This window comes from Diospyros lotus, chromosome 14 (assembly GCF_014633365.1).
Source record: "Diospyros lotus cultivar Yz01 chromosome 14, ASM1463336v1, whole genome shotgun sequence".
In the NCBI taxonomy this organism is placed as follows: domain Eukaryota; kingdom Viridiplantae; phylum Streptophyta; class Magnoliopsida; order Ericales; family Ebenaceae; genus Diospyros; species Diospyros lotus.
The window spans coordinates 13078408-13096014 of NC_068351.1; the positions used below are offsets into that span (position 1 = coordinate 13078408).

Here is a 17607-nt window from a genome sequence, read left to right on the forward strand (position 1 = left end):
AGCACACAAGGAAAACACTTGTTTCTTAGCAATTAGTTTCTTCTAAATTGCAACAGAAATTAGAAGAAAGAAAAAAATAGTTTAGAGTAGAACATACAGTGAAAAAAAATTATAACAAAGAATTAGTATCTTCTAACTTGCAAAAGAAATTATAAGAAAGAAACAAAAAATGAAGCAGAACACAGACTTGAGTAGTTCTCCAGCAAGTGAACACCACTGCCAAAGGATCCTGGTGAGTGGGAGATTTGGCCAATCTCTGACTTGGACCGCTAGGTTCGTCTCTCACCAATATACAAGAATATGCAATCAAATCAACAAGAAATGAAATCTAAGATGACAAATTGACAAGAAATAGGGTTTTAATACATTTATATATACAAGCTATGTGCCTCAAGCTTGCCAGTGTGCCCCAGTGGTGATGAGGTGCACAGAACTGTGCCTCTGTGGCCTCTCGCACCTAGGCATGCCTCAGGTGTGCCTTTGACAACTGAGTAATATTGATAATTAAAGACCCTGATGAATTAAATGTGCAAAAACACAAGGATATTGGTGCATAAACATGCAGTACTGGTTAACATTACCCAGCTATATCCTTTCTTTGACTTTATCATGGACCTCATTCATATATAAATTGACCCATTAAAACCAGTATTTGTGATCATTTCTGGGAGTTCTTCTCTGTCTCTTGTTGAGTGGACAACTTGTCCAAAATTCAAAGAGTTTGCTTGGAGGGATGATTTCTATAGATATTTTGAGTCATAATGTGCCCATATCTTGGCAGAAGCAACTTTTCTTTGTACTGCCTTTTCTTTTTGACATTGCTTGTACTTTCAATTGAATAGGCTGGATCTGGCATTGGTGGAATGCTTAGTGCAATTCATGGTTTTAATACAGGTAAGACAAATATTTATTTTCATGTCCTTGTTTTCTATGTTTTGATTTTTTCAATGTCTTTTACATTTATCTATTCACTTATTGCACATTACTAACTGATTTCAGGGATCCCATATGTTCAGAAACATGTTAAGGGACCAAAGTGGCTTCATTTTCTTATTGGGGTATGTTGATTCCATTATGCCTGTCTAGTTGTTTTGCCTATGTTTCTGGGTTTTTACATGCAGTAATCAAGCTTTCAAATTGCCCTAGATATAAATGACATTTCATTTTAGTTGCATGATTTTCTTCTGTGCGTCTTTTTTGGCTCATGCAAACTGTGTAGTCTTTTACTTCGTTTTTCTTTTTTTAATTTTTTACTGATCAGGTTCCTCCACTGCTAATGTTCTCTGCTGCAAGTGCTTCATTTGGAGGTATGCACAATCCACTTTGTTTTAAGTGTATTATTTTTCTGATATATAATAGATCTTCAAAATGTATCTTCAAACTGTCTGGTGGAGTTTGACATTACATTGATTGCTATAAGTAGATCCCTTGTGCATTTTAAGGCATTCTTAAGAAAACTTGTGATGTAGATGAGGGGATCTAATTGCTTTAGAATTTTACAGTTTGAATTATTTTGGAATTTGTATATACCTAGGAACTTTGGAGGATTTAGAATTTGATCTCCAAGAGCTTATGGAAATATGTACTGACAACTTGACATAAAAGATGGTGAAAGAGAAAGAAAAATAGGAATTGGAGTAAAGTGAAGTGGATAAAAGACAAATACTGGAAGGTTATGGTAAATGAGGCAACTATCAAGGAGAGATTGGAGGAGTACTTCTATATGCTGTACAATGAATTTGGAGAATCAAAATTATGTTGGGACATTTCAATAAATTTGAATTATAGATATGGCATGCAAGCTAGAATTCATGTAGCCAACCCCATAGAGTGGAATAGAGGTTGATGTGTTGTTATATATATATATATCTATGTATTTGTCTAAAAGAAGTGAAACAATTTATAAAATAAATGAAGAATGTTAAAACAATGTTTAACATCTTTATAGAAATATAAAAATGAATGGGGGAAAAGACACTTTATAGCCAACAAAATTATTTAACATGATCCTTAAAAAGAAGAGAATGCTTGATGAGTGAAACAGAACATTCTAGTGCCCATTAACAAAAATAAAGGATATGTTCAGAGTTTTGACAATTATAGAGAAATCAAACTAACAAACTGAACCATGAAATTATGGGATATGTTAACTGAGCAAAGGAAAAGAAGAATATTCAAAATCTTTGAAAGCTAATTTGATGTTAGGCCTGGTAGGTTAACAATGGAAGTTACCTATTTGTTGAGGTGCTTAATGAGGAAGTTAGAGATAACAACAAAAATTATGTCCACAAGCCTTAATCTCACTAGGAGGTGGGGTTAGCAAGGGTTAGAGATAAATGGAAGAATTTACATCTTGTGTTTGTAGACTTGAGAAAGACTTGTGATGAAGTCTTAGAGCAATCTTGTGGAAGGTTTTAAAAGCAAAGGGAGTTTGGGTTGTTTATGTTCAAGTTATTTAAAGCATATATTATATGACAAAAATGTGTGTTAGGACATGTAAGGGAGATATTAATTTTTTAGGACTTGTTAGAACATGCAAAATACTTTCTTATGAGAGAAGAAGACTGCTTATGCTGTATGGATTGTAAAATTATATATAGAGAATACTTGACTACTCAACATAGACTTATGATCATTGACATATTTCATGATCCCTTCCTTAGACACGATGTGACCTAAGAATGCCACATTGTCTAACCAAAACTCACGCTTGAAGAACTTGGTATATAGCTCATGTTCTCGTAAGGTGTGCAATACAATCTTAAGATGTCGCCTATGTTCCTAATGACTCTCAGAGAAAATCAGTATGTCTCAATAAACATGATGACAACTTGGTTAGATAAGGTTTAACACCTTGTTCATTAGGTTCATAAATGTTCTTGAGGCATTTGTCAGATCAAATGACATCACTACAAGCTCGTAATTTTTGTAGTAGGTCCTAAAGGTGGTCTTAGGAATATCTTCTTTCCTAATACATAGTTGGTGATGTCCTAACTTTCAGATTAATCTTAGAAAAACATTAGGCCCCTTCTAATTTGATCGAATAAGCCATTTATTTGAGGCAATGTATATTTGTTATGTATGATGGCTTTGTTCAATTGCCTATAGTCAATACAAAGTCTCATTGACCCATGATTCTTCATAAAGAGTACAGGTGCTACTTACATTGAGGTACTCGAACAAATGAAACCTTTATCCAATTAGACTTGAATTTGCACCTTGAGTTCCTTTAGCTTAATTGGAGCCATACGATATGGAGGTATCAAAGTGGGTCAGGCTTCTAGGGCTAAATCAATACAAAATCCTATATCACATTATGGAGGTAGTCATAATAGGTTATTAGGGAGCACGTTTGGAAAATCCCTTACTATAGGCATTTGTTTTTGTGAAACTTAGGAAGAAAACTTAGCTTTTAATATGTATATTTCACTTAACTTAAATTCATAGACTATACACCTATATATATATATATACACAAATACAATGGGCCATGGGCTCTAACATAGGATAAACCCTAGACTATAACCATATAACTCAACACTCCCTCTCAAGTTGGAGCATATATATCATATGCGCTAAGCTTGTTACAAATGTGCTCAATTCGAGGACCCCTGAGAGACTTAGTGAAGACATCTGCTAACTGGTCATTGGAATTAACAAAATCTGTGGTAATGCAGCTAGATAAAATTTTCTCTCAGATGAAGTGACAATCTATCTCGATATGTTTGGTCCTCTCATGAAAGACTGGATTGGAAGCAATATGTAATGCAACTTGATTGTCGCAAATTAATTTCATTTGTGATATCTCCCCAAACTTGAGCTCCTGAATCAATTGTTTTAACCAGATAAATTCACACGTTGCCAAGGCCATAGCACGATATTCTGCTTCTGCACTCGACCTAGCAACCACCTCCTGCTTCTTACTTTACCAAGATACTAGGTTTCCTCCAACCAGAACACAATATCTTGACGGATACCGTCTATCAGAATGAGAACCTACCCAATCAGCATCAGAATATCCAACTACTTGAGTATGATCTCTGTCCTCGTACAATAGTCCTCTACCTGGAGCTCCCTTAATATACCTGAGAATCTGAACTACCGCATCCTAGTGGTTATCATAAGTAGACTGTAAAAACTGACTGACAACACTGACTAAGAAAGAAATATCTGGGTGAGTGATAGTGAGATAATTAAGTTTTCCGACTAGCTTACGGTATCTTCCAGGATCAGCAAGAGGCTCCCCCTGTCCTGGTAAGACCTTTACATTAGGGTCCATAGGAGAATCTATAGGTTTACAATCAAGCATCCCAGTTTCTTCTAGAATGTCTTAACACATACTTTCGTTGAGAGATAACAATGCCAGAACTGGACCGAGCAACTTCTATGCCAAGAAAGTATTTAAGTAACCCCAAGTCTTTAGTCTGAAAATGATGGAAAAGATGTTTCTTCAACTGAATAATACCATCTTGATCATCACCTGTAATAACAATATCATCCACATAGATAACCAAGTATATACACCTCCCCTGTGATGTATGTTTATAAAAAATCGAATGATCAGACTCACTACGAGTCATACCAAAGTCTTGAATTACAGTACTGAAACGACCAAACCAGGCTCGAGGAGATTGCTTCAACCCATATAGTGACCGACGGAGTTTACAAACTTGCCCAGACTCTCCCTGAGAAACAAACCCTAGAGGTTGCTCCATATAAATCTCCTCCTGAAGCTCACCATGTAAGAAGGCATTCTTAATGTCCAGTTGATACAACGGCCAGTGGCACATAGTTGCTATAGAGAGAAACAAACGCATAGAGGACATCTTAGCAACATGGGAAAAAATGTCACCATAGTCAAGGCCATAAACCTAAGTATACCCTTTGACAACCAAATGGGCCTTAAGGCGATCAACCTGACCATCATGACCCACCTTAACAGTATAGATCCACTGACAGCCGACGAGATTTCCTTGGGGGTAAAGGAACCAAATCCCAAGTATCATTGGAATGCAAAGCAGTCATCTCATCCACCATTGCTTGTCGCCACCTCAGATCAGAAAGTGCCTCACTAACAGTCTTAGGTACTAAAACAGAGGATAAGGAAGACACAAAAGCACAAAAAGGAGACGAGAGACTGTGATAGCTAAGAAAATTATAAATGGGGTGAGGATTGCGAGAAGAACGGGTGCCTTTCCGAAGGGCAATAGGAAGCAGATCCTCAAAGGGCAGGATCGCGGCTGGTGGAGAAACTGGAGCAGGATGTGAGGCAGGAGGAGTCGCCGAAGTACTAGGAGATACAGGAGAAGGTGCAGGAACAACATCTCCACTGAGAGGAGACCAAGGCTGATGATGCCGATGATAAACCTGCAAGGGGGTAGAAGAAGGAATAGGGAGAATAGGAGGAGGAGGACTCGTGGGAAAAGGGATGGCCTCAAAAATGGGTTGACACTTGGAAGGAGGCGAAGAGTAGAAAGGAGACGACTCAAAGAAGGTAACATCTGCCGAAAGAAAATAGCGGCGGGTGTCAAGAGAATAACACCGATAACCCTTTTGAAGACGAGAGTAACCAAGAAAAATGCACTTGATGGATCGAGTAGGCATTTTATCTTGACTGGGAGACAGGTTATGGACAAAGCAGGTGCAACCAAAGACACGGGGAGGAAGAATATATAATGGTTGATTAGGAAACAAGAGGGAGTGAGGAATCTGGTGCTGAAGAACCGAAGAGGGCATCCTGTTAATGAGATAGCAAGCAATAAGGACAGCTTCAGCTCAAAAGCGAAAGGGGACATGATGATGTAGAAGAAGAGTGCGAGCAGTTTCCATCAAATGTCTATTTTTATGCTCAGCAACCCCATTCTGCTGTGGTGTATATGCATAAGGCGACTGATGCAAGATCCATTGAGAAGACATAAAGGTAGTAAAGGGAAGAGAAAAATACTCAGGGACATTGTCACTGCGCAATACTTGGACAGAGGTATGAAATTGCGTTTTGATTTCAGCACAAAAGGATTCAAAAATTGAGAATAACTCAGAATAATTTTTCATTAAATTTAATCATGTGCAACGAGAATAATCGTCGATAAACGTTACAAAATATTGAAAACCCAAAACAGACACGACACGATTAGGACCCCAGACATCGGAATGAACTAAAGCAAACGGGGACACAGCCCGATTATTGACACGCTTTGGAAAAGAAGTGCGAGACTATTTTCCAAGTTGACAAGACTCACAATGAAAAGACGACAAAGTAGATAAACTGGGGACCATCTTTTGAAACTTAGCCAAACTAGGATGTCCCAAACGATTGTGGAGAAGAGCAGGAGACTCAGTTACCGAGCAAGCAACAAGTGATGCAGGAAGGCTGAGATGATAGAGACCCTGCGACTCACATCCGACGCTAATCATCTGTCCCGTACTGCGATCTTGGATAGTAACAGAATGATCATCGAAGGTGATAGAACAAATTAAGGCACTCGTAAGTTTACTAGCAAAGACAAGATTAAAGGGACAATGAGGAAGATAAAGAACAAAATCTAAAGGCAAAGAAGGGAAGGGTTCGGCAGTGCCAATAGCTTTAGCAACCGTTTTGGACCCATTGGCTAATGTTACAGAAGGTAAAGAAATAGAATTAGTAAAATGAGAGAACAAATGAGGATTACCAGAGATATGGTTAGAAGCACCTGAGTCCAGGACCCATGGTTCCAAAGAAGATGACTGAGCTAGACAGGCAGTGGAATCACCAGTGTGGGTAATAGAACCAACTGTGGATGAGGTTTGCTGGGACGTCTTATACTTGAGATACTCATCATAGTCAGTCCCAATGAAAATGACAGATTGCGGTGGATGATCATCAAAGGACTCAGATCGAGAATTATCAGCATGAGCAACATTAACACGAGGAGGGCGGCCATGCAACTTATAACATTGTTCCGTAGTATGCCCCCACTTATGGCAGTAGTTACACCTGGGGTGTTTGCCTCGATTACTACGATCTCCTCCCTATTCGCCATTACTCTGAACCTGTGAAGCCATGACTGAATGATCACCTGCAGAAGAGGGAGGCACTGTAGGAACAGATGAAACTCGAAGAAGACGAGAATACACTTCATCCATAGTAGGTACAGTAGGACTAACAAGAATTTGATCATAAACAGGAGCAAGCTCAGGACCAATGGCAGCAAGAGTACACACCATGAAGAACTTATCCTGCTGAGCTAGATCCTTTGCAGTAGTCTTACCAACAGGTAACAAGGAGTTAAATTCAGCTTTAATAGAGGCCATCCGATCAAAAAAATCAAGAAGAGTCAAACTCTGCTGTCGTAAACTGAGCAGATTAGACACCACTAAATACAGGCTTTGAATGTCATTAGTGTATAACGCCTTGGCCTGAGCCCACAATTCACAGCATGTGGTATAGTTAGTATAGATCGGATGAAGAGAGGGATCAATTGATTGTCATAGGAGACTACACAACAGAGCATCAGCTCTCTGCCACTCAGATTTATTTGTGGTCACATTCTCGGCCTTAGTAGTTAGATGATCCTGTAAACCTTGACCCATACACCATAGTTCAACCACCTTGGACCAAGAGATATAATTGGAACTACCCATCAACTTCTCAGTAGCAATTGCTGGAGAGGGAGACAAAATACCAAAGAAGGAGCCAGATTTACTAGTACTAGCCATGTTGGATCAAAGGGAGCCCTACAAGATCAACAAATTTGAAACAAAAGAGTGAAGGAGGTGAGTCCAATGGTGAAGACGGCGTTGCGATCAGAGCACTGGTGAGAGAGATCGAAGCAAAAAAGTTTCCGTGAACAGTGTGAGAGAGGCGGCGCGTGGCGGTGGCAACGACGACATTCCTCCTGGGGTCAACAGATCAGAGGCCGGCGAATGCAACAGCGGTGGTGGTATGTGTGATCGGTGGCCGGACGGTGAAGACCTGATGATGACCAGTAGCGTGCGCGCGACAGAAACGCAGTGGGCAGCGACGGTGGTGGCACAGCAGGCTGCGACGGTCGATGGCGACGTGACTGACGGTGGTTGGCGGCGGCGGCTAGGGTTTGTTTGGTGGCTGTTAGGGTTTGTATTAAAAGCTAGGGTTTGTATTTTGGCTCTGATACCATGTGAAACTTATGAAGAAAACCTAGCTTTTAATATGTATATTTCACTTAACTTAAATTCATAGACTATATACCTATATATATATACAAATACAATAGGCCATAGGCTCTAACATAGGATAAACCCTAGACTATAACCATATAACTCAACAGTTTTAATTCACCTTTCGTCCCTTAGGCTTCTTCATGCACCATTGTTAGAAATGCCTGGCACCTCTTATTCACTAGTTGCCTCACCTCCAAAGTAGATATAATTCCTTTAGCTATTGAGGTTGAGTTCCCTTGATGACAGAAGTGCTTCTCTCAAGGAAGATCAAAGCATACCCTCTTTTGTCAACAATCTAAGCTAGCTTGGTAAGAAACCAGCAAATCCATTTTTAGCATCACATCAAACTCGATGTCCCCAAAAAATTAGATTTGCAACCTTGTCTTCTTCGACCATAGTAACTACACATCCTTGATACGCAATATCTATGGTTAATGGGTTTCCTACAGGTTTGGTTACCATCATAAGTCAATCCAACCTAAAGGCATCTCCACCTAGCTATGGGGCAAAGCATCTTGACACTTATGAATATGCAGACCTAGGGTCAAACAATACTAAGGCATCAAGGGCACATACAGATACTATATTTGTAATAAAATTGTTTGAAGGCTCTAATTCTCACTGGTCTATTGCAAAAAATGTGCCATTCTCTTTCATTGTCGCCAGAACAACCATGTGTTGCCTGTCCTCTACCTCTGAAACCTTTACCAGTTGGTGTTGGCGAATGCATATGAATGGTGAAACCTTCGCTACTCCATGCCCCACTCCTTCCTGTGCTTGGGGGCAATCCCTGACACTGTAATCCACCTGCCCACATCCAAAACATGCTCCATTTTGTTGGTGACAGGGTTTTAGGGTAGAATCTAGCACAAGTGTGACAAGGTGGTCCACTTTTGCCACCCTAGCGCAGCCTCCTTTAAAACCCCTTGGCTGTGTTGGTGTTGAAGTTGTCCTTGAGTGTTGGGGCCATCACCTTTCTGAGGTTGTTGCTACTGGAACTGCCTGCTCCTTTGTTGTTAAGGATGCTAACCCCCTCTTCCACCTATCTTAGTTTGAGTGTGCTTGTGCTTCCTCTCTTCCCTTCTTTTGGCTTTAACTATAGTGATCCAACTTAACGCTTTTGCATGTGTGTCCAACCTACACTTGACTATTTATAAATGTATTGAGCCTATTAGACCCTTGACGAAACGCCTCTCCTCTTTTTTAATAGACACTAATTTGGGAGCATACAATGCTAGGGATAAGAATCTCCTACTATACTCCTCCATTGACATGTCTGGAGTTTACTTCAACTTTTCAAACTTTGAGGCCTTTGCCTCTCTAGCACCTTGAGGAATAAATCTCTCCAAAAGTACTCGAATTCATCTCACATGAAAGGAGGTGCATTTGCTAGTCTTGCAACCCTTTTTGCCACGTACCACTTGGGACCACTTCCTAGCAACCTACTAAGCTACTAATTCTACCATGCACTGTTTATTGCTTCCAATTGTCTCATAGTATATGGCATTAATCAAAGAACTCATGAGGTTCCATAGGGTCATCATCTCCCTTGAAAGTGGGCAGGTTGTGATGTGAACGGTAAAGAAGCAAAGGCAGGGGTTGTCCAAGAGCATGTATGTCTTGGGCCAATTATTCGTTCAAAGGTTAAAGAATTTCAAAAGAAACTTGAGTTATTTATTGGGAAGATTCTAGCCCATTTGAAAGAGTTAGAATTCAAAGAGAAGGAGTTAAAGCCCAAATTAATTACATTGCTTGCTTGCTTGGAAGTTCAGGACCAAAATGCAACCTAGGCACTCCATGATCAAGCTCAAGCAACCAGCCCATCTATCAAGTCTAAGTCTCATAACTGATGTCATGGATAATATCGCCCTTTATTTGTCCTTTATGTTCGAGAGTGTTTTGTCTTGTTTGTGTCATTGTGTTTTATCATCATGACTCCATTTGTCAAAAGTGACATGATGATATTTTTCTTTATGCTTTTGGTTTGTCTTTTATCATCATTAGCCCCATTTTGTCAAAAGAGGCAATCATGATTCCCTTTGTCAAAAGTGGCAGGATGATGTTTACTTTATACTTTTGGTTTGTCTTTTATCATCATTAACCCTTTTTTGTCAAAAGAGACAATGATGTTGTCTGTCTTTTAATTATTAGGTTTGTCTTTAAGACTAGTATTTATATGTGTGATCTTGTAATGTTTTGGCATGAACATTTTTATGAAAAAAGTAAAAGAGCATTTTTATCCTAATTCTTATCTAAGCAATTCATTTGTTTAGTGGTGAATTTACTTGATTCTTATCATTCTTCCTTCTTCTATCTTAGAGTGTGGCGAATTAAAACTAGTATTTTCTTGTTTGTGGCGAACTTTCTTATCAAACAAAGGGTACTAGTATTTCTTTTGTATTTTGGGCACATCATATTGGTATCAGAGCCTAGATTCTAATCATGGCTGGAGAAGATGCACCAAAAGGGCTTTTATTGGAACAAGCTCAAATCCTAGGTCTCCAATGCAGGCAAGAGGAGATGATGGAGCAACTTACTCGTTTGACTCAAGCATTTGAGAGGATGGGAGTTCAACAACCTCCACAACATCAACGCGTTCCTCAAGCACCAAGAAGATGAGGGCGAAGGGGATGAAACTGGAGATGAAGACAGCGTGGTTGAACAACCATGGTAGAGGAGGCACAACAAAGAGATCCTAGAAACAAAATCAAGATGAAGATTCCACCAAGGGAACTAGCTCACCAGAAGAGTACTTGGAGTGGGTGCAGCGAGTAGAGACAGTATTCGAATACCAAGAGTATTCCGAGGTAAGAAAATGCAAACTTGTAGCTCTTGAATTTATAGATTATGCTAATCTATGGTGGGAGAACTTAAAAGCGCAATGTAGGAGAGATGGAGAAGCGGATATTAGGAGTTAGAGGGTTATGAAACGTGTAATGAAAAAACGTTTTGTTCTCGAATACTATATGCATAAATTGTATATTAGATTGCAAAGTCTCAGGCAAGGTGGCATGTGTGTTGAGGATTATGTTAAAGAATTTGAGGTGTTAATGATGAGATGTGATTTACAAAAACCTCAAGAGCATACCATTGCTAGGTTCTTAGGGGGATTAAATAGAGAAATTGCCAACACAATGGAGTTACAATCTTTTGTGTTCTTAGAAGATATAATTAAACTTGCCATTAAGGTGGAGAGACAACTGAAACGCAATCCAACCAAGCAGGGGGTGTCTCGACAAGTTGGTAATAAAATGACCAACTCATCTTTTATACCACCAGGAGCAGTTTCAAATTGGAATGCAAAACAAGTGGAAAGAGGGGACTTTAGCAAACAACCAGCAAGTGTGAGTAAAGAGAAGGAGAAAGTGGGTGATCCTAATCCTTTAAAGAGGAGCCGAGACATCAAGTGTTTTAAATGCCTTGGTCATGGACATATTGCTTCTAAATGTCCAAATAAAAGAGTGATGGTTCTTCGAGGATCACAAGGGGAGGTAAAGAGTGAAGATGAGGCAACAATGGAGGAAGAAGATGAGTGTGGGGATGAAGATAGTTTACATGCTGATGAGGGGGAATTGCTTTTGATTCGACGCTCCTTGAACTTACAAGCAAAGATAGATGATGAGCAACGTGAGAACATTTTCCATACTAGGTGTACGATCAATGGAAAGGTGTGTTGAGTGATTATAGATGGAGGGAGCTGCACTAATGTTGCTTCCACTACTTTGGTGGAAAATTGAATTTGACAACAACAAAACATCCCCACCCATACAAGTTGCAATGGTTGAATGATAATGGAGAAGTAAGGGTTACAAGGCAGCTTATTGTGCCATTTTCAATTGGGAAAACATACAAAGATGAGTTGTTATGTGATGTGATTCCAATGAATGCGAGAAGACCGTGGCAGTATGATAGGAGGGTTGTGCATGATGGGTTCAAAAACACCTATTCTTTTGTCAAGGATGGGAAAAACATAACCTTAACACCTCTTAGTCCACAACTAGTGCGGCGAGATCAACTTTTGATGGAGAAGGGAAAAAAAGAAAGCTTGCTTGCAAGTAAGGGAGAGATAGAACGAGCTTTATCCATTCACAACTTGGTTCTAATGCTAATAGTAAAGGAAGCAACGCCAAACAAGGAAACTTATTTCCCACCACAAATTGAGAAGCTTTTTGAAGAGTTTGCTGATGTGTTTCCAAAAGAGATACCGAATGGGCTGCCACCAATTAGAGGAATTGAACACCAAATCGATCTCATGCCAGGAGCTACTTTACCAAATAGACCAGCTTATAGAAGCAATCCGGATGAAGTCAAGGAGTTGTATCGACAAGTAATTGAGTTGTTAGAGAAGGGATACATAAGGGAGTCAATGAGTCATTGTTCTATACTAGTTGTGTTAGTGCCAAAGAAGGATGGGACTACGAGAATGTGTGTGGATAGTCAGGCAATAAACAAGATAACGGTGAAGTATCGCTACCCAATCCCTAGGTTGGATGATATGTTTGATGAGTTGCATGGCTCTAAATTGTTCTCAAAGGTAGATCTCAAAAGTGGCTACCATTAGATTCGAATGAAGGAGGGGGATGAATGGAAGACCGCATTCAAAACAAAGCACGTGTTGTACGAATGGCTGGTTATGCCATTTGACTTGTCTAATGCACCAAGTACCTTCATGCTATTGATGAATCATGCACTTCGTAAGTTCATTGGCAAATTTGTTGTGGTTTATTTTGATGATATTTTGATTTATAGTAGAACTCTTGAGGAGCATTTGGGACACCTTAGGGAAGTCTTTGAACTGTTACGATAGGAGAAGCTATTTGGAAACTTAAAGAAATGTCAATTCTGTCAAGACTGAGTAATCTTTTTTGGTTACATGATTTCACAACATGGGGTTGAAGTTAACGAAGAGAAAGTGAAAGTAATTAAGGAGTGGCCTGTACCTACTAGTGTTTCAGAGGTGAGGAGTTTCCATGGGCTAACATCCTTTTATAGGAGGTTTGTGAATAATTTCAATACTATTCTTGCTCCATTGACTGAATGCATCAAGAAAGGGGGTGAATTTAGGTGGAATGAGACTGCCCAAAGAAGTTTTGAGCTGATCAAGGAGAAATTATGCTCCGCTCCTATTTTAGCCATCCCTGATTTTTCAAAGACTTTTGAAGTGGAGTGTGATGCTTCGGGAGTTGGAATTGGGGCTGTTCTTATGCAAGATAGGCGTCCTATAGCCTATTTTAGTGAAAAGTTAAGTGGAGGAAGTTTGAATTATTCCACATATGACAAGGAGTTCTATGCATTGATTAGAGCTTTGGAGACTTGGCAGCATTACTTACTACCCAAAGAGTTTGTCATTCACACGGACCATGAATCTTTGAAGCACTTAAAGGGACAAAACAAGCTGAGCCGAAGGCATGCCAAATGGGTGGAGTTCTTAGAAGCCTTTCCCTACGTCATCAAGTACAAAAAGGGGAATTCAAATGTAGTGGCAGATGCATTATCACGGAGGTATGCTCTAATCACCATGATGAATGCTAAATTACTAGGGTTTGAATTGATTAAAAATCAGTATGTGGATAATCCAACATTTGCTTCTACTTAGCTTGTGAGAAATGAGCTATTAATGGTTACTATAGGCATGAAGGGTACTTGTTTAAGTCTGGGAGACTTTGTATTCCTAATGGGTCTATAAGGGAACTTTTGGTGAGGGAAGCACATGGGGGAGGTCTAGCCGGTCATTTCGGTGAGAAGAAGACTTTGGAGCTGATTAAAGAACACTTCTATTGGCCGGAAATGATTAAAGATGTGCATCGAGTGCTAGAAAGGTGTGTAGTTTGTAAGAAGGCAAAAAGCAAGGAAGCTGCTTATGGGTTATACATGCCATTACCTGTTTCGGATTAGCCTTGGGTTGATGTGAGTATGGATTTTGTGCTTAGATTGCCAAGAACACAAAGAGGAAATGATTCAATCATGGTGGTCGTTGATAGGTTCTCAAAGATGTCTCACTTTTTGCCTTGTCACAAAACTAATGATGCTTCTCATGTAGCGGATTTATTCTTTCGAGACATTGTAAGATTGCATGGAATACCAAGGAGTATAGTGTCTAATCGGAACACAAAATTCTTGAGTTACTTTTGAAAGACATTGTGGAAGAAGCTTGGCACAAGGTTGCTCTTTAGTACCGCTTGTCATCCTTAAATCGATGGGTAAACTGAAGTGGTAAACCATACACTTTCTTCTTTACTTAGAGCTGCTGTTAATAAAAATTTGAAGAATTGGGATGAGTGCTTGGCTTTTGTTGAGTTTGCATATAACAGGAGTGTGCATAGTGCAACTAAATATTCTCCATTCGAAGTGGTTTATGGATTTAATCCCATTACACCACTTGATTTAGCATCACTTCTGCTTAATGAGCAAGCATGTTTGGATGGAGAAAGGAAGGCTGACTTGATCAAGAAGTTGCTTGAAAGTGTGAAACAACAAATAGAGAAGCGAAATGCAACTTATGAGAAAGCAGCAAATAGAGGAAGAAAGCAAGTTCGATTTACTCCAAGTGATCTTGTGTGGATTCATCTTCGAAAAGAGCAATTTCCAAGCAAACGGAGGTTTAAACTCATGCCACAAGCAGATGGTCCTTTTAAAGTATTAGAAAAGGTGAATGATAATGCATACAAAATTGACTTACTAGGTGAATATCAAGTATCAGCTACATTCAATGTAAGGGATTTAACACCTTATTTGGAGAACACCGAAGAGTTGGATTTGAGGGCAAATCCTATTCAACCAGGGGATGATGACGTGAACGGTAAAGAAGCAAATGTAAGGGTTGTCCAAGAGCATGGAAGTCTTGGGCCAATTACTCGATCAAGGGTTAAAGAATTTCAAAAGGAACTTAAGTTATTTATTGGGAAGACTCCAGCCCATTTGAAAGAGTTAGAATTCAAAGTGAAGGAGTTAAAGCCCAAATTAATCACATTGCTTGTTTGCTTGGAAGCTCAGGACCAGAATACAACCTAGGCACTCCATGATCAAGCGCAACCAATCAACCCATCTGTCAGGCCCAAGTCTCATAACTGATGTCATGGATGATGTCGCCCTTCATTTGTCCTTTATGTTTGAGAGTGTTTTGTCTTGTTTGTGCCATTGTGTTTTATCATCATGACTCCATTTGTCAAAAGTGGCATGATGATGTTTTTCTTTATGCTTTTGGTTTGTCTTTTATCATCATTAGCCCCATTTTGTCAAAAGAGGCAATCATGATTCCCTTTGTCAAAAGTGGCATGATGATGTTTTACTTTATACTTTTGGTTTGTCTTTTATCATCATTAACTCTCTTTTGTCAAAAGAGACAATGATGTTGTCTGTCTTTAATTATTAGGTTTGTCTTTAAGATTAGTATTTATATGTGTGATCTTGTAATGTTTTGGCATGTACATTTTTATGAAAAAAGTGCAAGAGCTTTTTTATCCTAATTCTTATCTAAGCAATTCATTTGTTTAGTAGCGAATTTACTTGATTCTTATCACTCTTCCTTCTTCTATTTTAGAGTGTGGCGAATCAAAACTAGTATTTTCTTGTATTTGGGGCAAACTTTCTTATCAAACAAGGGGTGCTAGTATTTCTTTTGTATTTTGGGCACATCAGGTTGGCTCATATGAATTTGTTTACATCCATCTTACCCCCAACTATCACAGGCTAACTTTTGGGGGTTGCCTTGTTCCTGGCCTCGAGGCCTTTTGTTTCTATTGGCCTCCAAATTGGGTGCCCAAGTCATCCTTAGATTGTTCTGATTCCTTCACCTTATTGCCAACCACTTCAATCAATCCCTCAATACGATGTAAGGCCCTTAGTTTAGCCCCATCGTCACCACTGCACCTACCCTGTGTGGTCCAACTGTGCACAACGAACATCATCCTCATTCTAGCAACCATGTCAATGTCCTCATGCACTATTAGCACCACTTTGGGCCCTTAGAGGCATGTTTCCTGTATACAAGCATTCAAGACTAGCATACAACATGAAACAAAGTAACCAGTGACAACCTAGAAGTCCAATCATGATATGCATAGGGGACCTGAAGTCCTTAATAGAGGTTGTCATGAATATGTTGTGGTTCATACTTAGAAGCACCTTGCCAACCTTGCTCCATGGATATAGTGTATGTAGTATTATGCATCTGAAAGTGCTTACTTCCTTAAGCATGTTCATGTGTTTGCATGTATGTGTCTCTAGAATGTCAAGTTAGGCTTTTGTAAGTCGTTATGATCTAAAGCCTAAAGCTCATATACTAACTTTGTCACAACCCGAATTTGGGAATCATGACCAACACTACCCCCTAATGGGATAGCTAGGGAATGGCCAGCGTCATTGCTTGTGAACTATGCTCGACACTAGTTACTTATACCAGGAAAGCCAAATAACAACTCATATTAACAATATTGACACATACCTTACCCAACCCAAAAAACTATATATCTTATTGGATGAAGTGGTACTAGCAGTGCATAAGGACATGGAGATGGTCTCTAGAATGAAGATGGTTTGGTTGTACCTAGTTGGACCATGCAAGGTAGGCGTGGTGGTGACAATGGGGCTAACCTAAGGGCCTTGTAGTGTATTGTCAAGAAATTTGTTGGAGTGGTCAGTACTATGGTGAAAGGGGTCTAAGCAGGCCTAAGAATGACTTCTACACCTAGTCAAGAGGAGGCTAATAGGGACAAGGGACCTTTGGGTCTAGAACAGGCCAACCCCCGACAACTAGCTTGTGATAGTTGGGATTGAGAGACTTTCAAAGGAGATGCTGACCCTATGGAACCGTAAGAGTTCCTTGATGGATACCAAATAGACAGTGGGACAGTTGGGGCCAGTAAACAATGTATGATGGAACAGAAATCATGAATGTGCTCTATGACCTGCTATGATAGAAAGCCTTTTAGCAATGTTACAAATTAGGGGTTATAGGCGTGTGTACTCACTTTCCTTGAGACTTAATTTGCCCCCACCAAATACTGAATTGGTGTGCATTGGGGTCTCGAAATAGCCTTAAGGATACAAAGAAGCCTATATTTGAATGCGTTTCGCACAAAATGTACGCAAGTCACTAAGTAACCACGTAGCTGTCTTTGCCTCACGAGTCACTAAGTAAGCCTTGAAACTTACTTACGCTGTCTTTTCCTCGCTCAGCCACGTAGCTGGCACAGATGGCTTTCTTTAGCACAATGGTGGTATAATTCGTGTCATCATAGTTCTATCAAGATGTCTCCATTTTAGGCCCTATATGGCTACAAGCCTTCCTACTTGCCAGCCAGCCACATTGCTATCTTCATCGGTGGCTGCAGTTGATGAATTCCTACAGCAACAGCAGGAGGTATTGCAGGTCCTAAGAAAGGAGTTGGTCTCTGTCCAGCACTGGATGAAGCAATTTGCTGATCGCCG

The 17607-nt window shown here is 39.7% G+C and overlaps 1 protein-coding gene across 5 annotated transcripts in view; it reads left to right on the forward strand.

The window, feature by feature from the left end:
• The window catches only part of LOC127790845 (uncharacterized), a 116670-nt gene that overhangs the window by 95998 nt on the left and 3065 nt on the right, over nt 1–17607 (forward strand). For 3 of the 5 annotated variants that reach the window (XM_052320568.1, XM_052320566.1, XM_052320567.1), the window contains exons 4-6: nt 843–894; nt 1000–1058; nt 1262–1307. In XM_052320568.1, the coding sequence (XP_052176528.1) occupies nt 843–894; nt 1000–1058; nt 1262–1307 (157 nt within the window). Of the gene's footprint in view, nt 1–842; nt 895–999; nt 1059–1261; nt 1308–17607 lie in introns of those variants that run through there. The other 2 variants (XM_052320564.1, XM_052320565.1) reach the window with 1 other exon arrangement.